The sequence below is a fragment of the Phoca vitulina genome, unplaced genomic scaffold (genome assembly GCF_004348235.1).
Source record: "Phoca vitulina isolate PV1807 unplaced genomic scaffold, GSC_HSeal_1.0 scaffold65, whole genome shotgun sequence".
Classification (NCBI taxonomy): Eukaryota; Metazoa; Chordata; class Mammalia; order Carnivora; family Phocidae; genus Phoca; species Phoca vitulina.
In genome coordinates, this window is record NW_022589768.1 from 9,593,888 (window position 1) to 9,610,119 (window position 16,232).

The window sequence follows — 16,232 nt, forward strand, 5'->3', positions numbered from 1 at the left end:
TGTGTGTGTGTGTGTGTGTGTGTGGACAATAATCGTGTGTGTGTGTGTGTGTGCGCACGCACACGCGCGCATTGAGGGTTGAGAAGAGGAAGTTTCATTGCACTGGTATATAGGTCATGAATTGCTTGTCCATAAAATTACCTCTTCTTGTCAGGTATTTGACTAGGTACTAGGGATTATCCAAGTAAAAAGAGATAGTCTGAGTATGTGCGTGGGGTAGTTTGCAACCTTACAGCAGAAACGGACATATTAAGAGACCATTTCAACATAGAAGTACACAAAGGATGCCACCGAGAGCAAGGAGGGGCCCACAGATTAATCTGAAAATGTTTCAATTAAAGAGAAAAAAATGACCCTAGTCCATTTCAGTCTTGGTTGGTTCTAATTATTTCTGAGTGTTTCATTCAATGGGAATAGCCCTGCCTTCAAAAGACTGGAAATCATAGGTATTCCGGACTACCCCCCCGCCCCCAGTTTCGGAGAGTATGTACTAACCTAGGTGGAGTCGGTGGGTGTGACCTTTCTACTTCTCCCCCTTTCCCCACTTGGAAAATTCAAAGACTCCACTTCACGGCTGAGGGGAAAACAGGGGGCTGGCCAAGAAAAGAAAGGCTGTCACAGCAACTATGCTGAGCTGCTGGCTGTCCAACTGGCAGGCAAACAGACCACGTCCCAATTCCAGACTGGAAAACAAACCAACTCAAGACGCTCTAATGGAAAATTCACAGGGAAGATCCAGATCCAGCCCTGGTAGGAACAGTTCACCCAGAAAATAAATCCGGGCCAGCACTACAAGGGACCACAAATCAAGCTGGGGGGAGACTCTGCTGTGTGATACAATCCTAACTGTTGAGTTGGGGGGGGCAGTGGGGGGAGAAGAGTAAGCAAACAGGGAACAAGGGTGAGAAAAAGACCCATAAGCCATCATGAAACCCCACAAATGAGGGGGGCCCTAAAGGCAAAGCTAATCCCCACCTTGTGTCACAGGACTTCCTACCTGCCCTCTTCCTAATGAATGAGGTGGAGCAACACATGCAGGTAGAAGCAAGAACAATGAGCACTGACTGGTTTTAGAGTCGATCCTGTCTGGCTTAAATCTCCCTCCGCCTACTTTTAGTAGAAAGATCCCGGGCAGGAAGTCATTTAACCCCTAAGCCTTCACTTCCACACCAGTGAAATGGGACTGATTAGTATCTCCCTAAAATAGTTGTAGTGACGGTTAGAAAGAATTTTATGCAAATAGTAACCAGAACTCTGCCCCTCGCATACAGCAGGTGTGTGATAAACACACCTAATGCAGTTAAGGCTTCGTTATTAACCTATACTGTGCAAGTATCTGGAAAGGACATTACCTTGATGTGGGCCAGTCCTGTTTTATGACTCATATATAAATCTGCCTATAAACTTTTGTGTCCTGAGACATTAATTTCTTTAAAAGCTAGCAAAATGTGTCACTTTAAGATGCTCTCTAGTCATTTGGGTCTAAAATTATATATATGCAAACAAATCACAGCAGGCAAAGATAAGAAAAACTACCAGCAGCACGCCCACTGGTATTTGCTGAACCATGCTAATCATAATGTATGTGTATTTATTTGCACTTATATAAATTTGTATTTAGCCATAATGGAGGAATATCCAAAGTGATTTTAAAACATGTCATCTCACTTGGTTTTACACTATTGCTCTCTCTTGAACTGTGTTCGTAACATAAATGAAACCTTCAAGATCCAAAGGGCCTAGAATTCACCAAAAAATTTACTAAAATAAAAAACTCAGGTCTGAAGCTCCAAAGCATAATCCAGATCTTGGATGCCATTACACGGAGAGTTAAAAAGACCCATTCTAAAAACACCAAAGCAGTTATGCTTGGGATTGGAGTATGGAGGGGGCCGTTGTCAACAAAATTCAAGAGGATGTCCTGGGGAAAATGCTCAGGGGTTCAAAATTCATTTCATTAAATGAGTAAATTAAACTCCAGCATGTGGAGAAACTTCCACATTTAAGCTTTACAAGGCAGACAGTTTCACTGCTTGGATGGTTGGGAGTAATTATACTTTCAGAAAACACCCTGAAGAGCTCAAGGAACCAAGATATGGTAAGTAGTATACTTTTAAGTAGAAGATTCTAGGGGGCTGGTTGGTGTATAAGGGTCAGCTAAGTCTGGAAACAGGGTCAATCTTATAACATGCAGAGACCCTCAACACAACTATAGCATAATATCCTCCATGTGAGACAAAACTAGGGAAGAACACTTTTCGTATCTGTCTCCAACACTTCCTTCGGAGTGAAGAATTGAGAGTCAGTAGGAAACCTCTTGGGAGATATAGGATTTGGACAGTTTGCCTTTCAATTTACTACTACTGCAGGACATCCACAGCTGCAGTGTTACTATAAAGACCAGTCAGCGAGCACTCAAGTAAACTTTAAAGCAGGTCAGTAAAACCTGTAAAGGTAAACGGAGGTGTTGCTGAGTCAAGTCAACTCAAGAGCCCAGGATACAAATGACCAGCACTCACAGGGAGGCCGCAACAACAGGCACAGGGCCTGACAGCACCGTGTCATTCAGGCAACACCCCCACCGAGGAGAGCTAGTAACCCTCGAGAGACGGAAGACAACAGAGCGCACAGACGTTAGGGAACTCTCCTACGTCACTGTGAATTAGTGGATAAACCTGGGTAAAAAGCTGGGCATCTTAACTACCCACTAGTCATGCGCTGTGTCATTCACAAGCCAGGTCTCAGCAGCTGACCCTTACCTGTTGTTACTAAGACCTCATGGGTGTTTAAGGAAAGGCTCAATTGCTGACAATACTTCCAAAGTTTATGGTTCTCAATCCTGGCTGTGCAGTGGAGTCACCAAAGGAGCTTTCAAAGATTCTGAGGCCGAGCTCACACCCCAGGCCCGATTAAATCACAACCTCTGGGAGCAGGACCCAGGCAGCAGTATACTGCCAGATAATTTCAAAGTGCAGCCAAAATGGAGAGCCACAGGTTTAGTTCTTAACAACAAACATTTATAGTTTTACCAGACTGAGAAACCACGATCCTATGTATGTGCACACAGCACAGATGCCTTCACAGAAGTGATGAGGCAGAAAGCCACATGGGAAGACTCACTACTAAGCTGAGATTCAGGTTCATTATATGACACTACCCATTCTCAGTTGAGACAAAATGCCTACGAACCCAAATCACACATACCCCCCTTCTGACTTACTGCATGGCATGGTAAGGAAGGACAGATCTCTGAAAGTGGTCTGTAATCAGAGGGGGACTGCAGTGCAAAAAATGGACACTTTAGATGCAGTGATTCGAGCAACTGGAAGTTGGAAGACCCCTGCTCACCTGGGCTCTGTGCGGGGGCCAAGAGAGACGCTCTATCAGGGCACGGCTTTATTGTACACCAGCTTTCTCGGTTTATCTGAAAGAAAAGAGAAACAGATCGACTTTCAGACAGCGAAGTAAGTGGGATGATTTTATAGCTGCGGCAAGTTTATCTATCGTACCAACACTCCTACCTACTGTAAAGGGAGTAAAATTATGACAAGAAAAAGTCGTTCTCACAACACAATCAAGGCACGCTATGCTCAATTAAGGCTCCAATAAGAGCAACAGGAAAAAGATACACAAAGAGAAAATCTGGTGCAGGCCAAGGCGAAATAAAAAAAAAAAAGTTAACAAATGCAATGCATCAAAGATTAAAATACATATTTGATATCTTTATTTGAAAGTTAAAAAAAATACAAAAATAGTTTCTATGTATTCAAGAGTTACTGTCCGCTTGGGATCGGATTAAGCATTCTATGTAATTAATTATTAATTTAATGCCCACAATAGCTACAAGCAGTTTGTATTACCTGTATCCAAAGAATAACCTCAGCAGGGTTGCTGAGGTAGTAAGTGACAGGACTGGCGATGGAAAACAAGCCTATGGGAATCTAATGCATATTAAGAAGAAAACACTCCCCTAAAATATTTTTTTTTAATTTAGCCTTTACAGCTCTCAGTCATCTTATTAATATCATAACCATCTACTTTCACTGAATTTAAAATAATTTTTTAAATTACCATGAGAGATTTCAACAGTCCTCTCCCCCAACTGATAAAACAAGTAGACAGACAGAAAACTTGAAAAATATTACCAACCACTTTGATCTACCCAACACATACAGAGCAATTCACCCAACAATAGCAGAATACACATTCTTTTCGAGTACACATGGAACGTTCACCAAAGCAGACCATATTCTGTGGCATAAAAGAAGTATCAAATTTGAAAATTAAAATCATACTACATATGCGTTCTGACCACAACAGTATTAAAATCAGAAAACAAAGTAAGAAGTTACCTGGAAAAACTGCAAACATTTAAAAAACAAAACAAAACAAAACAAAAAAAACACACAAAAACTTATTAAAAAATCCATGAATCAAAGAAGAAATCTTCAGGAATCATTGTATAATTAGTTAAACATCAGAAAATATCTCAAACTCAAAAATTCAAACATCATATATAAAAATGTGATGTTTTATCTGAAAGAAAAGAAAAAAAGATCGACTTTGTTTAGAGGAAACAGTGTTTAGAGGAAACAGTGTTTAGAGGAAAACTTATAACATTAAATGCCTATATTAGAAAAGAGAGGTCTCAAATCAATGATCTAAGCTTCTACCTTAAGAAACCAGGAAAGAGGGCAGACTAACCCAAAGCAAATAGAATAAAGAAAACAAAGAACAGGTATCAATGAAATAGAAAACAGAAAAATAAAATCAGGGACGCCTGGGTGGCTCAGTCAGTTTAGTGTCTGCCTTTGGCTCAGGTCATGATCCCAGGATCCCGGGATCTAGTCCCACGTCGGGCTCCCTGCTCAGCGGAGAGCCTGCTTCTCCCTCTGCTTGCCCCCCTCTCTCTCTCTCCCTGACAAATAAAGTCTTTAAAAAAAAAAAAAAAAGAAGAAGAGAAAAAGAAAATCGATGAAACCAAAAGATGATTCCCTGAATAGATCAATGATATCAGTAAAACTCTACCCAGACTGACCAAGAACGAAAGTTAAAAACTGTAAGTATCAGGAATTAAAAGAAGTCATTATTACAGATCCTACAGACATTGGAAGGATAACAAAGAGATATTATGAACAACATTACTGTAACAGATTCAACAAGTTAGATTAAATGGAAACATTTCATGGAAGACACAAACTACCAAATTTGCTCAAGAAGATAATCTGAATACCTTATTCTATTAAAGACATTGAATTCAGTTAAAAACCTTCCTATAAGGAAACTACAGGCCCAGAAGGCTTCAGTGGTGAATGCTACCAAACATTTAAGGAAGAAATTATACCAATTCTACACAAACTCTTACACAAAATAGAAGAGGAAGGAACAACATACAGCTCATCTTTATGAGTCCAGCATCACCCGGACACCAAACCTAGACAAAGACATTATACGAAAAGTATAAATCAATATCCCTCAGGAACTCAGATGCAAAATCCTGAACAAAAATTAAGATACTGAATCCAGCAACACAGAAAAAAAATCAAGTTGTAATGGCCATCCCAGGAATGTTGAAAAATCAATTTATTAACAGACCAAAAACTCCACAAATTAATGATTATCAAGAAACGTAGGAAAGTGTTGGGCAAAATTCAACATCTACTCATGATAAAACTCATAGAACACTGGAAACAGAAACGAAATTCCTCAGCCTGATAAATGGTATCTATTAAAAAAACACACACACACACAAAACACCTACAGTTAACATCATACTTAATGGCTAGAGACTAAATGCTTTTACTCTGAGATCAAGAACAAGGCAAGAATGTCCACGCTCATCACTTTTATTCAACACTGTATAGGAGTTTCTTCAATGCACTATAGCAGAAAAAGAAATAAAATGCATAGGTCTGGAAAGGAAGAAGTAAAACTTTCTTTATTCATAGACAGCATGATTGCCTATGTAGAAAATCCTAAGTAATCTACAAAAATGCTGCTATAATAAATCAGTTTAGCAAAGCTGCAAGATACAAAGTCAATATATAAAAAAGCAGCACTAGTTCTATATATTAGCAGTGAATAATTAAAATGTAAAACTAAAAACAAAAGTAATACCATTTACAATAGCATCAATAAATATAAAATAATTAAGAAAATCTGAGCAAGACTAAAAACTACAAAACACTGATGAGGAAAATTAAAGCATGCTTAGAGACATCATGTTTATACATCAGAAAATTCAGTCCTGTTAAGTTGTGAATTCTCCCCAAATGATCACTACTTGATTCTAAGATTTACTATAAAAGGTACAGTCATCAACCCAGTGTGGTGCTGGCACAAAGACAAACATTTAGATCAATGGAATAAGAGAGAATCCACAAGAGACCTTCAGAGACATGGCCTATTGATATCTGACATAGACGCCAAGTGGTATTCCAACCAGGAAAAGAACAGTCTTCTGAACAAATAATCCTGCAACAAGCGGATGTCCACATGCAAACAAAAAACAAATCTCCTTCAAATCTCAAATCTTCTATCAACTACAAAAATGAACTAAAAATATACCTAAATATTGAAGTTAAAACTATAAAGCTTCTAGAAGAAAACAGAGGGAAATATTTTTTGTGATCTTGGGTCAGGCAAAGATTTCTTAGCACACATGAAAAACCTGAAAAAATCGACCACATCAAAATAAAATTTTTTTGCTCCTCAAAGGCATGGTTAGGAAAATGAAAAGGCAAACCACAGACTAGGAGAAAATACTTACCCAGGATCTATCTGCTAAAGGACCAGTAATATAAACTATATTAAAATATAAATTATTAAAATACATAAATATTAAAATATAAATAACAATGAAAAACCTCTTAAAATGCCATAAGAAGACAAACAACTCGCTTTTAAAATGGGCACAAGACTTGAGAAATTATTTCATCAAATATATATGACTGGCAAAGAACACAGGAGAAGGTGTCCAATATCATTAATTATCAGGAAAGAGCAAATTGAAACCACAAAGAGCTAACGGTTCATATCAGAATGGTTAAAATTAAAGAGTGATAATACCAAGTGTTGACAAAGATGTGGAGCAACTGAGCACTGATACATTACCCGAAGAATGCAAAACAGTACAGCCACTTTAGACAACAGGTTAGCAATTTCTTATAATGTCACAGACACTTAATACAACACAACAATCCCACTGATGGGTATTTACCCAAGAAAAACAAATATATCTTTGCACAAAGAATTTTACCGGAATTTTCATAGCAGCTTAACTCATGATAGCCCCTAACTAGAAACAACCCAATCTGCTGTCAATAGGTAAATGGATAAATAGTGGTACATTCATACAATGCAACAGACTCACAACAAGAAGGAATGAACCACTGATACAAACATGATGAGTCTCAAGATCATCATGTTAAAAGAAAAAAAAGCCAGACAAAAAATATCACCTAGTGTATGGTTCCATTTTTATGGTATTTTAGAAAAGGCCAAAGTTGTGAGCAAGCATATTAGTGATTCAACTGGAGGAACAGAATGACTGCAAGGGGACAAGAGGGAACTTTGGGGGTGATGGTGATATTCCTACCATGATTGCAGAAGTTATTACACAATTTAAACATTTGTCAAAAACTCATCAAATTGTGAACTTAAATTGATTTTATTGCATATAAGTTATATTCCAATAGAGCTGAAAAAAATCCCCTAAATATAAGTGTAATATATGTTTTTAGTTTTTATAACTCCCAAAAACACTTTAACATTATAATCCTCTAGTTTCACTAAAATTTTAGGAACCTTTGCAAAAATTCTTTATCTTAGAATATTTTTCATCGCCTTCTCAATTCCATGGCCAGTGAGTAAACTGAACATTCTTGGCCTTCAATATGTAAGGGACTAACTGACTATACTTTGCATGTCATTTTAGGCATTTGCATTTTACAAAAAGTAAGTTAAACAGTTTGCAAAATATATAATATATACAGATAATATAAAATGTGAATAATATATTAATAGTATATAATATAAATAACTTTAAAATGTGCTGTTTCAATCAAAATTAAAATATTAAAAATATTTATAAAAAATAACACAATAATGAAATTAAGATTAAATCAAATCTTTTTTTAAAAGATTAATTTATTTGAGAGAGAGAGAGTGAGCATGAGTGGGCGTAGGGGCAGAGGGAGAGGGAGAGAGAGAATCTCAAGCAGACTCCACACTGAGTGTGGAGCCCGACACGGGGCTCAATTTTAAAACCCTGAGATCATGACCTGAGCCGAAATCAAGAGTTGGAGGCTTAACCAACTGAGCCACCCAGGTGCCCCTAATTAAAATCTCTTTAACTGAATACACTCTTTTTTTTTTTTTTTTTTAAAGATTTTATTTACTTATTTGACAGAGAGAGACACAGCAAGAGAAGGAACACAAGCAGGGGGAATGGCAGACAGAGGGAGAAGCAGGCTTCCCGCTGAGCAGGGAGCCCGATGCGGGGCTCGATCCCAGGACCCTAGGATCATGACCTGAGCTGAAGGCAGACGCTTAACGACTGAGCCACCCAGGCGGCCCTAACTGAATACACTCATTTCTGAATAATAGTGGTGAGAACATATTAATGCTGGAAGAATATTCTTCATGGGTCTCTCCTATCTTCCCCAGGTCTTGTGAGCAAAGGCACTGATTGTCCTTTTGTTCTAAACTATCTTTTCCAAAATGTCTGTGTATCAAATAGCCTTGAAAAACAGAGATACTGTTTCTTTCCGAAGCAAAGGGTAGGTCTGTTTACTACCCAGCATAATAAAGATAATGTCTCAGTCAAGGGCAAAGATCAGGCAGGCTCACCGCCCATTATAAAAATTGAAGTTTCCTAAGGGTGGGGCTTCTCGGCTGTGACAAAGCATCCACCTGGGCTCCTCTGTGCTGCCCTTGGGGAACTTGGGAAGCAGGAGGAACCAACAAGGAAATGATGTTCATGGTGCTTTTTGTGCAATGAGTAATGAATTCATTTGTCCTAGGACCGAGGAGCCCTGTGATTTCAGCTAGCACCCATGAAACTGTCAGGCTAACTTGGGAGCCTGCAAGTAGGGTAAAATCTCAGACCTATCACAGTTTTGACAATTAGTATATATTAAATAGTATTAAAACATTTAAACACAGTGGAAGGCAAAACAGAATCACACCTATGTGGTGAAAAACCCTAATCTGATTCAGTTTTTCATTGAATGATTATGCTTGAATAAACACCAAGAAACAGTATCTATTTTAACTTTTCTATAGTTTCCCAAATTTTTCTTTACAAATTACTTTTTGGCAAATCTTCTATTTTGTCATAGCTTTAGGCTGACAGAAAAGTTACCAAGAAAGCACATAGTTCCTATATACCTCTCCCTCACCAGCGTCTCCAATGGGAACATCTTACATAACCCTGGTACATTCGTCAATAGTAGAAACCGACGTCGGTACGTTACTATTAACTAAATTCTAGACTGGATTTGGATTTCATTTCTCTTTCCACTAATGTTCTTTTCTGTTCCAGGATCAAAATCAGGATACCACAGGGCACTGAGAGAGAGAGAGAGAGAGAGAGAGAGAGAGAGAGAGAGTGTGTGTGTGTGTGTTGGTGTGTACGCACATGTGTGTGTAATTTGGCATTTTAACATTTTCAATGAAATGTAATTCATATACTCTAAAACTCACCCAACTAAAGGGTATGATTCAATGGTTTAGGATATTCGCAGAGTTGTGTAACCGTTAACCAATGTCTAAGTTGAGAAGATTTCATCATGCCAAGAAGATACTGTATCTGCTAGTCTTCACACCCCACCCCAACCTCCATTTCCCGGTTCTGGGCAATCATGAGCCGACTTTCTGTGTCTATGGACTTGCCTACTCCAGACACGTCACATAAATGGAACCACACATTATGTGGTCTTTGGTGACTGGCTTCTTTTACTTAGCAAAGGGTTTTCAAGGTTTTCCCATGTCAGAGCACATATCAGTACTTCATTCCTTTTACTACCAAATAAGCTTCCACTGTGTGGGGATACCCACATTTTATTTATTTATTTATCTGTGATGGACATTTGTGTTGTTTTCACTTTCTGGCAGTTTGGAATAATGCTGCTATGAAAATCCACGTATGAGTTTTTGTTTTGGCGTGTTTTCATTTCTCCTGGGTTTACACCTGGGAGTGAAACTGCTGGGTCATGTGATACCTTCATGTTTAACATTCTGAGAACTGCCAGACTTTTCCAAAGTGGCTGCACCATTTGATGTCCCCACTAGCAATGTATGGGTGTTCTATCTTTCCATATCTGTGCCAACACTTGTAATTGTTCTTGTCTGTCTGTCTGATCGTAGCCATCCTAGGAGGTGTGAAGTGGTATCTCATGGGGGAGAGAGAGAGAGAGAATGAGTGTGTGTGGGGGGCATGCCGGGGAGAAGCAGACTCCCTGCTGAGCAGGGAAGCCCGATGCCAGGCTCAATCCCAGGACCCTGGGATCATGACTCGAGTCAAAAGCAGACGCTCAACTGAATGAGTCACCCAGGTGCCCCGGGAGTATATATTTTTTAAATGGAAAATATATTTTAATCTGTTGGTTACTTTCTAGGAAAGGAAGACAGTATGAAGATGTAATATGCATCACCCTTAGGTTTGTCTCCCTCCTTATTAAAAAAAAAAGTATTAAATACCTTCTATATATCAAATCATTATGTGAAGCCTTAAAAGCAGAAGTAGTCAAGAAAGCATCCTGCAAGGACTCAGAGTATGTGAGAGAGATGTGAAAGTGGTCAGTTACCATGTGCCCTGCACAAAGCAGGCACTTAAACTGTGTGCTGACCGGGACAGTGTGAGCTATAACTAATAGAAAGGAGAATGAGAGGACACCATAAGGAGTAACCATGTTTTAAATGCTGCGTGCATTTCTGGCCAGGTCATGACACAAACAGAGACATGGGACCAGAGTTAACGACTCTCTTCTTCCGCTCCATGAAAGGCATTGCACAACACAGTGAGTGGGGAAGTCAGAGACAGCCACACCCTTGTAGAAACACAACAGTTCAGAGAGCTCAGTTTCACAGAAGTTAAGGAAGCAGAGGGCTGAAACGAGAAGGTAGGTCCACGGTGCCAACCACTGCAGAGCCATCAAAACAGACAAAAGACGTTACTGGACTGGGCACCTGTGAGGTTCCTTGTGACTTTGGAGAGAGCAGGTTTTAATAGGACAGGTAAGATCAGAATTAAAACTGTAAAACATCTCTCGATATCTCTAGACTCACAGTACTTTACAGTTTGTAAAATACCGTCAGCTAGACTGGACCTCTCTCCTGCCCCAGGAGGAGGGACGATGCCATTTCGGAGAGGAGCCCACACACACTGTGATGCTACATTTGGAGACAGTATCCTCGCGTATGAACTGAACTGGTAACGGCGTCTGCTTTCCAAGACTGAGCTTCTTGAGAACAGAAGCACATCTTCATTCCACGGGTCTCCCGACTGAGTAGTAAGTGTGGGGTTTAGGGTGGATTCTTAACGAATAATCTCTGAATTCATTATCCTCAGTGATTTTACAGAGAATGAAAAGTTAGGAGAGCCTTTAGGATTATCACTCTGCCTCCGTTTACCAGATCCATAAACAACCGTTAAAACCGAGGCCAGCAGAGGTGAAGTAACTCGAACAAGTCAGTACGGTATTCAGAAACAGTGAGGGCGTTTTCCTCACTTCCAATCCAGCATTCTTTCCCCAATCCCACAAGTGCCTCTTCTGAGTTTTTTCTTTGTCTTGGAATTCAACAATTGTTTAAACAAGTTTCAATAACAATACTAAACTGAAAAAAGCTGGCAAAGTGCAATTCAGATCTCTGGAGATTAGTTGGAAAACAGAGTCCCTGTTTACTTTAGACAAAAAGATTTAGAAAATAAAATATCAAATGAAACAACTAATATATGGAACTGTGGGCGCCAATTTTTTGAATATTAGAATGCTGTCATTGAGAGAAATGTTTTCTGTTTGCTTTGGGCTCTCTGTCTAGATGCCTGCTTCAGTCACTGACAGCTAATTCACAGCGATGCGCCGAGGAGGCTCACCGTTTCTATGGACACAGACACTTAAGCAAATCTGGCCACAATGCAGTCATCAGCCGGTTCCTTCTTCTGAATTAGGACTCATTTACAAACATTTAAAAGTAAAATCTATATTGGAAAATGGTAAGGTTTCAAGTAATTTCAGGAAATGCATGTAAGTCAAAACCACAACGAGACGCTGTATTACAGCCCTTCGGGTGGCCACGATCACCTCCCCACCTCCAAAACACCACCGAGGAAACAACAAGTGTTGGCGAGGGCACAGAGAAGTTGGAACCTTGGGCACCGCTGGTGGGAATGTCAGACAGCCGTCGCTGTGGAACGGTGGCTGATACTTCCCAAAACGACACGGAGAACTACCATATGATCCAGCAATCCCACTTCTGGGTATATGCTGAAAAGAACCGAGAGCTGGGACTCGAACAGATCCTTGTACACCAATGTCCACAGTAGCGCTATTCACAGTAGACAGAAGGTGGAAACACCCCAAATGCCCATCAATGGATGGATAAATAAAATGTGGTACGCACACACAGTGGAATACCATTCAGCCTTAAAAAGGAAGGAACCTCGGACACGTGCCACGACACGGATGACCCTGCAGACATGATGCTAGTGAAAGAAGCCAGTCAGCCAAGTACAAATACTGTACGTTTCCACCTCTGTGAGCTAACCGGAGCAGTCAAACTCAGAGACAAAACAAAATCAGAATGGTGGTTTCCAGGGACGAGGAGGACGGAGAGAGAAGAGTGGAATTATTATTTAATGGGTAGAGTCTCAGTTTGCAAAGATGAGAAAGTTCTGGAGACGGACGGTGGTGACGGTTGTACGACAACGCGAATGTACTGACCCACCATGACCTGTGTGGCCGCTGCATGGTGAATTCTGGGTTATGTGTGTGCTCCCACAATCAAATTAAAAAAAAAAAGTGTGCAGCAATTAGAGATCAGCAAGCTCGTTTAGACAAAAGTGGTCAAGCGGTGCACACAGGGGCAGAGCTGGAATTCTGGGCCAGATGCTACCAATCATGGTCAATGCCGTTAACCGGAGGGCCGACTCCACGTGCACCGAGTGTGGAAAGACTGTCAAAACACGTATCAGCATTTTCCACCACATCCTGGATACAGTGACAGCAACACCAAGCATATTGTCTTCTCGTGTGAACAGATCGTTCTTACTATGTAAGTAAACTGCTTAAGAGATATAAACTGGATTACAAAACATCTCCCCCGTTTCAGAATCTGATGTCATGGGTAAGTCTGCCCTAGTCTCAGTGCTATTCTTCAACAACTGTCTCTTTCTCACTCACACCAAGAGACAACTTAAAGACCACACAGTGTGGCTACACTGGAAACATTTTCAGAGTGCTTCCTATAGGCCAGATACAACGCCAAGCCCCGAGTACAAACATGGTAACACACCTGTTTGCCTGTTAGTCTCTTCCAAAAGGTGACCTCTAAGACTGAGATTTTTCCATAAACAGATGATAAGCTGGTTCTCTGTACTATCAACAATCTTCTTACTTGGCTCTGAAACTAGGCTTGGCAAGATTCTGACTGTTAGCAGATTTAGGAGACAGAAAAGGAAGAAACAACAGTGTCAAGACGCTAATAATTTGAGTTTTAAAGAGAACAATGAAGATGATTACGAGCCCCTCTCTCCAGATTTTGCACTATGGCATCTTGGAGGTCGTACGAGCAAGATGCAGGACTGGAACTGACTGAATGGGTAGGAGAGGGAAGAGTTCAAGATGATTCAGAACTTTTGTTTAGCAAGTGGCTGGAAGTGAGGAAGACAGACACTCTGCTATTACATATACACATTTTTGGGAGGAAGAAGTTACCAAAAAACTTTCTGGCTCTGACCCCGTTTATGATTCTTTAGCTAGAAACCAAACTTAGTCCTTCATCCATACTATCTCCATGATCCTTAGATCACAGACACCACACGTATTCAGCACCCAAAGTTCAGAGGGACTACATGGCACGTGGACCCTGGGACAATGGAAGCTCAGAAGAAACGTCAGGGCCATCCAGATCATTCTTCATCCCTGCCATGAAGCCTGGGACTCCTTGTGATCATCTAAACTGCACCCACGTTGTGTTCCCAGCAGTCTGAAAATAGAGTTGTACATATTTCCAGCAGAGAGGGAACTGCCTTTTGTTTTTGGCAGTGTTTCTCCTACTGTTTATATCTGAACATCCTAATAATACGAGCTCATGGTTACACCCAGCCTTCCCAGCCATTGCTCATATTTACTTCCTCTGCAACTGTCTCAGGAGATCCAGCCAGAGTTACAAGGCTGAACAAAAGGAAGCAAAAACCCACCATGTGGACACGGAAGCCAATACTTGAGTCAAAATCTTTTCAGGGAATCAGACTGCAGCTGAGCAGATATGCGCAGTTGTCCTCAGTCCTTAGCCTCCTTACATCTTTTGTTTGACGCAAGGTGGAACTGTCTTAGAGAAAGCAAACTTATAAACGATGTATTTCTCAGGAAAATGACACTAGACTTAAAGATAAATTACTCTTTCTGAGCTTTAGCTAATGAGGTCATGTGGCCTGCCCAAACATCATGGATAGGGATGGGATTGTCCTCTGTAAATATTTTCATTCGATGCACACAAAACATGGTTGCAAATCTTTTAAGCATTCACCTGACACTCTTAATTACTAGCTACAACGTATGCTCTCAATAAACCATCAATAACATGAAGAATATTATTATTAGTAGGCAATATTTTTGCAGGTACCTAAAGTTGTAACATTAGTAAAACAGAAATGGGCCTTGGACTAAAATCAGGTTACATCAGCAGTCAATCCTAGATTCTGACACCCTTCTTTCCGGTATGCTAGTTTTGCAGTAAGTTTCAGATATGTAGTGTCCTCTTGTGTTAACACTGGTCTCAGGAATACTCACCATGAATTTAGCTACTGAACTATGTTAGGTGAAAACTTCTATCATTCATCAACTTGTGAGTTCCCTACTAGCTTTTTGAAGGATGTTGACAAAAACAGGCATGTTAGAACCAACGGGTTCCTGCCAACCATAAAATTCTTCCAGGGGCGCCTGGGTGGCTCAGTCATTAAGCGTCTGCCTTCAGCTCGGGTCATGATCCCAGGGTCCTGGGATCGAGCCCCATGTCGGGCTCCATGCTCCGCGGGAAGCCTGCTTCTCCCTCTCCCACTCCCCCTGCTTGTGTCCCCTCTCTCGCTGTGTCTCTCTCTGTCATATAAATAAATAAAATCTTTAAAAAAAAAAAAAATTCTTCCATACCCCATTCTGAGCATGTGATTCATAGTTACCACTTATCACAGGAGCAAGAACTGACACACACATCGAGAGGGGTAGTCAAGGGAAAGGCATAGAGTGAGGAAGGTGTGTGTGTGTGTGTGTGTGTGTGTGTGTGTACACACGTACTGGGCCGTGGGCCAGAGGTAAATGACCAAGGAATACTGTTAACTTATGCCTTATTATTTAGCAAAGAATTCAGAAAGGAGGTAACATTTCGGGGATGCTGGAGGCTGATGATGGGAAGCAAGAGTGGATCTGAGGACAAAGACTAACGACATATGCAGCTTCAGGGAAGTGTTAAGAGAAGCCCTCGATGCAGGAGAGCTACCATGAAACAGAACTGCACAGAACTGATGAAGGGAAAAGATCGGATTGCAGCATAAGCCAAAGAAAGCATCGGGACACAACCCAGAATGAGAACTGTGAAGCTAATCCGCAGTGAATTACTAGGATGCCAGTGGGAGGGCCTGCAGGCGTAAATGTGGAATTCCACAGCAGTGCGCCCACAATCTGAATTTTGTGTTTACTGTCATCCTCTATCTCTGTGTTCTTACCTTTCAGTACATTAACTATAGCTTATGGAGCATGATGCGTAGGAATCCTTACTTAGAAGCCCTAAAAGATTAATTCATTCAATTAACAAAACTTTTTTGTTTTTTAAGATTTATTTATTTATTTGACAGAGAGACAGCGAGAGAGGGAACACAAGCAGGGGCAGAGGGAGAGGGAGAAGCAGGCTCCCCGCTGAGCAGGGAGCCCGATGTGGGGCTCGATCCCAGAACCCTGGGATCATGACCTGAGCCGAAGGCAGACGCTTAACGACTGAGCCACCCAGGCGTCCCT

The 16,232-nt window shown here is 40.7% G+C and overlaps 1 protein-coding gene across 2 annotated transcripts in view; it reads right to left on the reverse strand.

Moving 5' to 3' along the window:
* AKAP13 (A-kinase anchoring protein 13) overlaps nucleotides 1-16,232 on the reverse strand; it is a 313,740-nt gene that overhangs the window by 91,441 nt on the left and 206,067 nt on the right. For both annotated transcript variants that reach the window (XM_032392054.1, XM_032392053.1), the window contains one exon: nucleotides 3,349-3,424. In XM_032392054.1, the coding sequence (XP_032247945.1) occupies nucleotides 3,349-3,424 (76 nt within the window). The remainder of the gene's footprint in view (nucleotides 1-3,348; nucleotides 3,425-16,232) is intronic.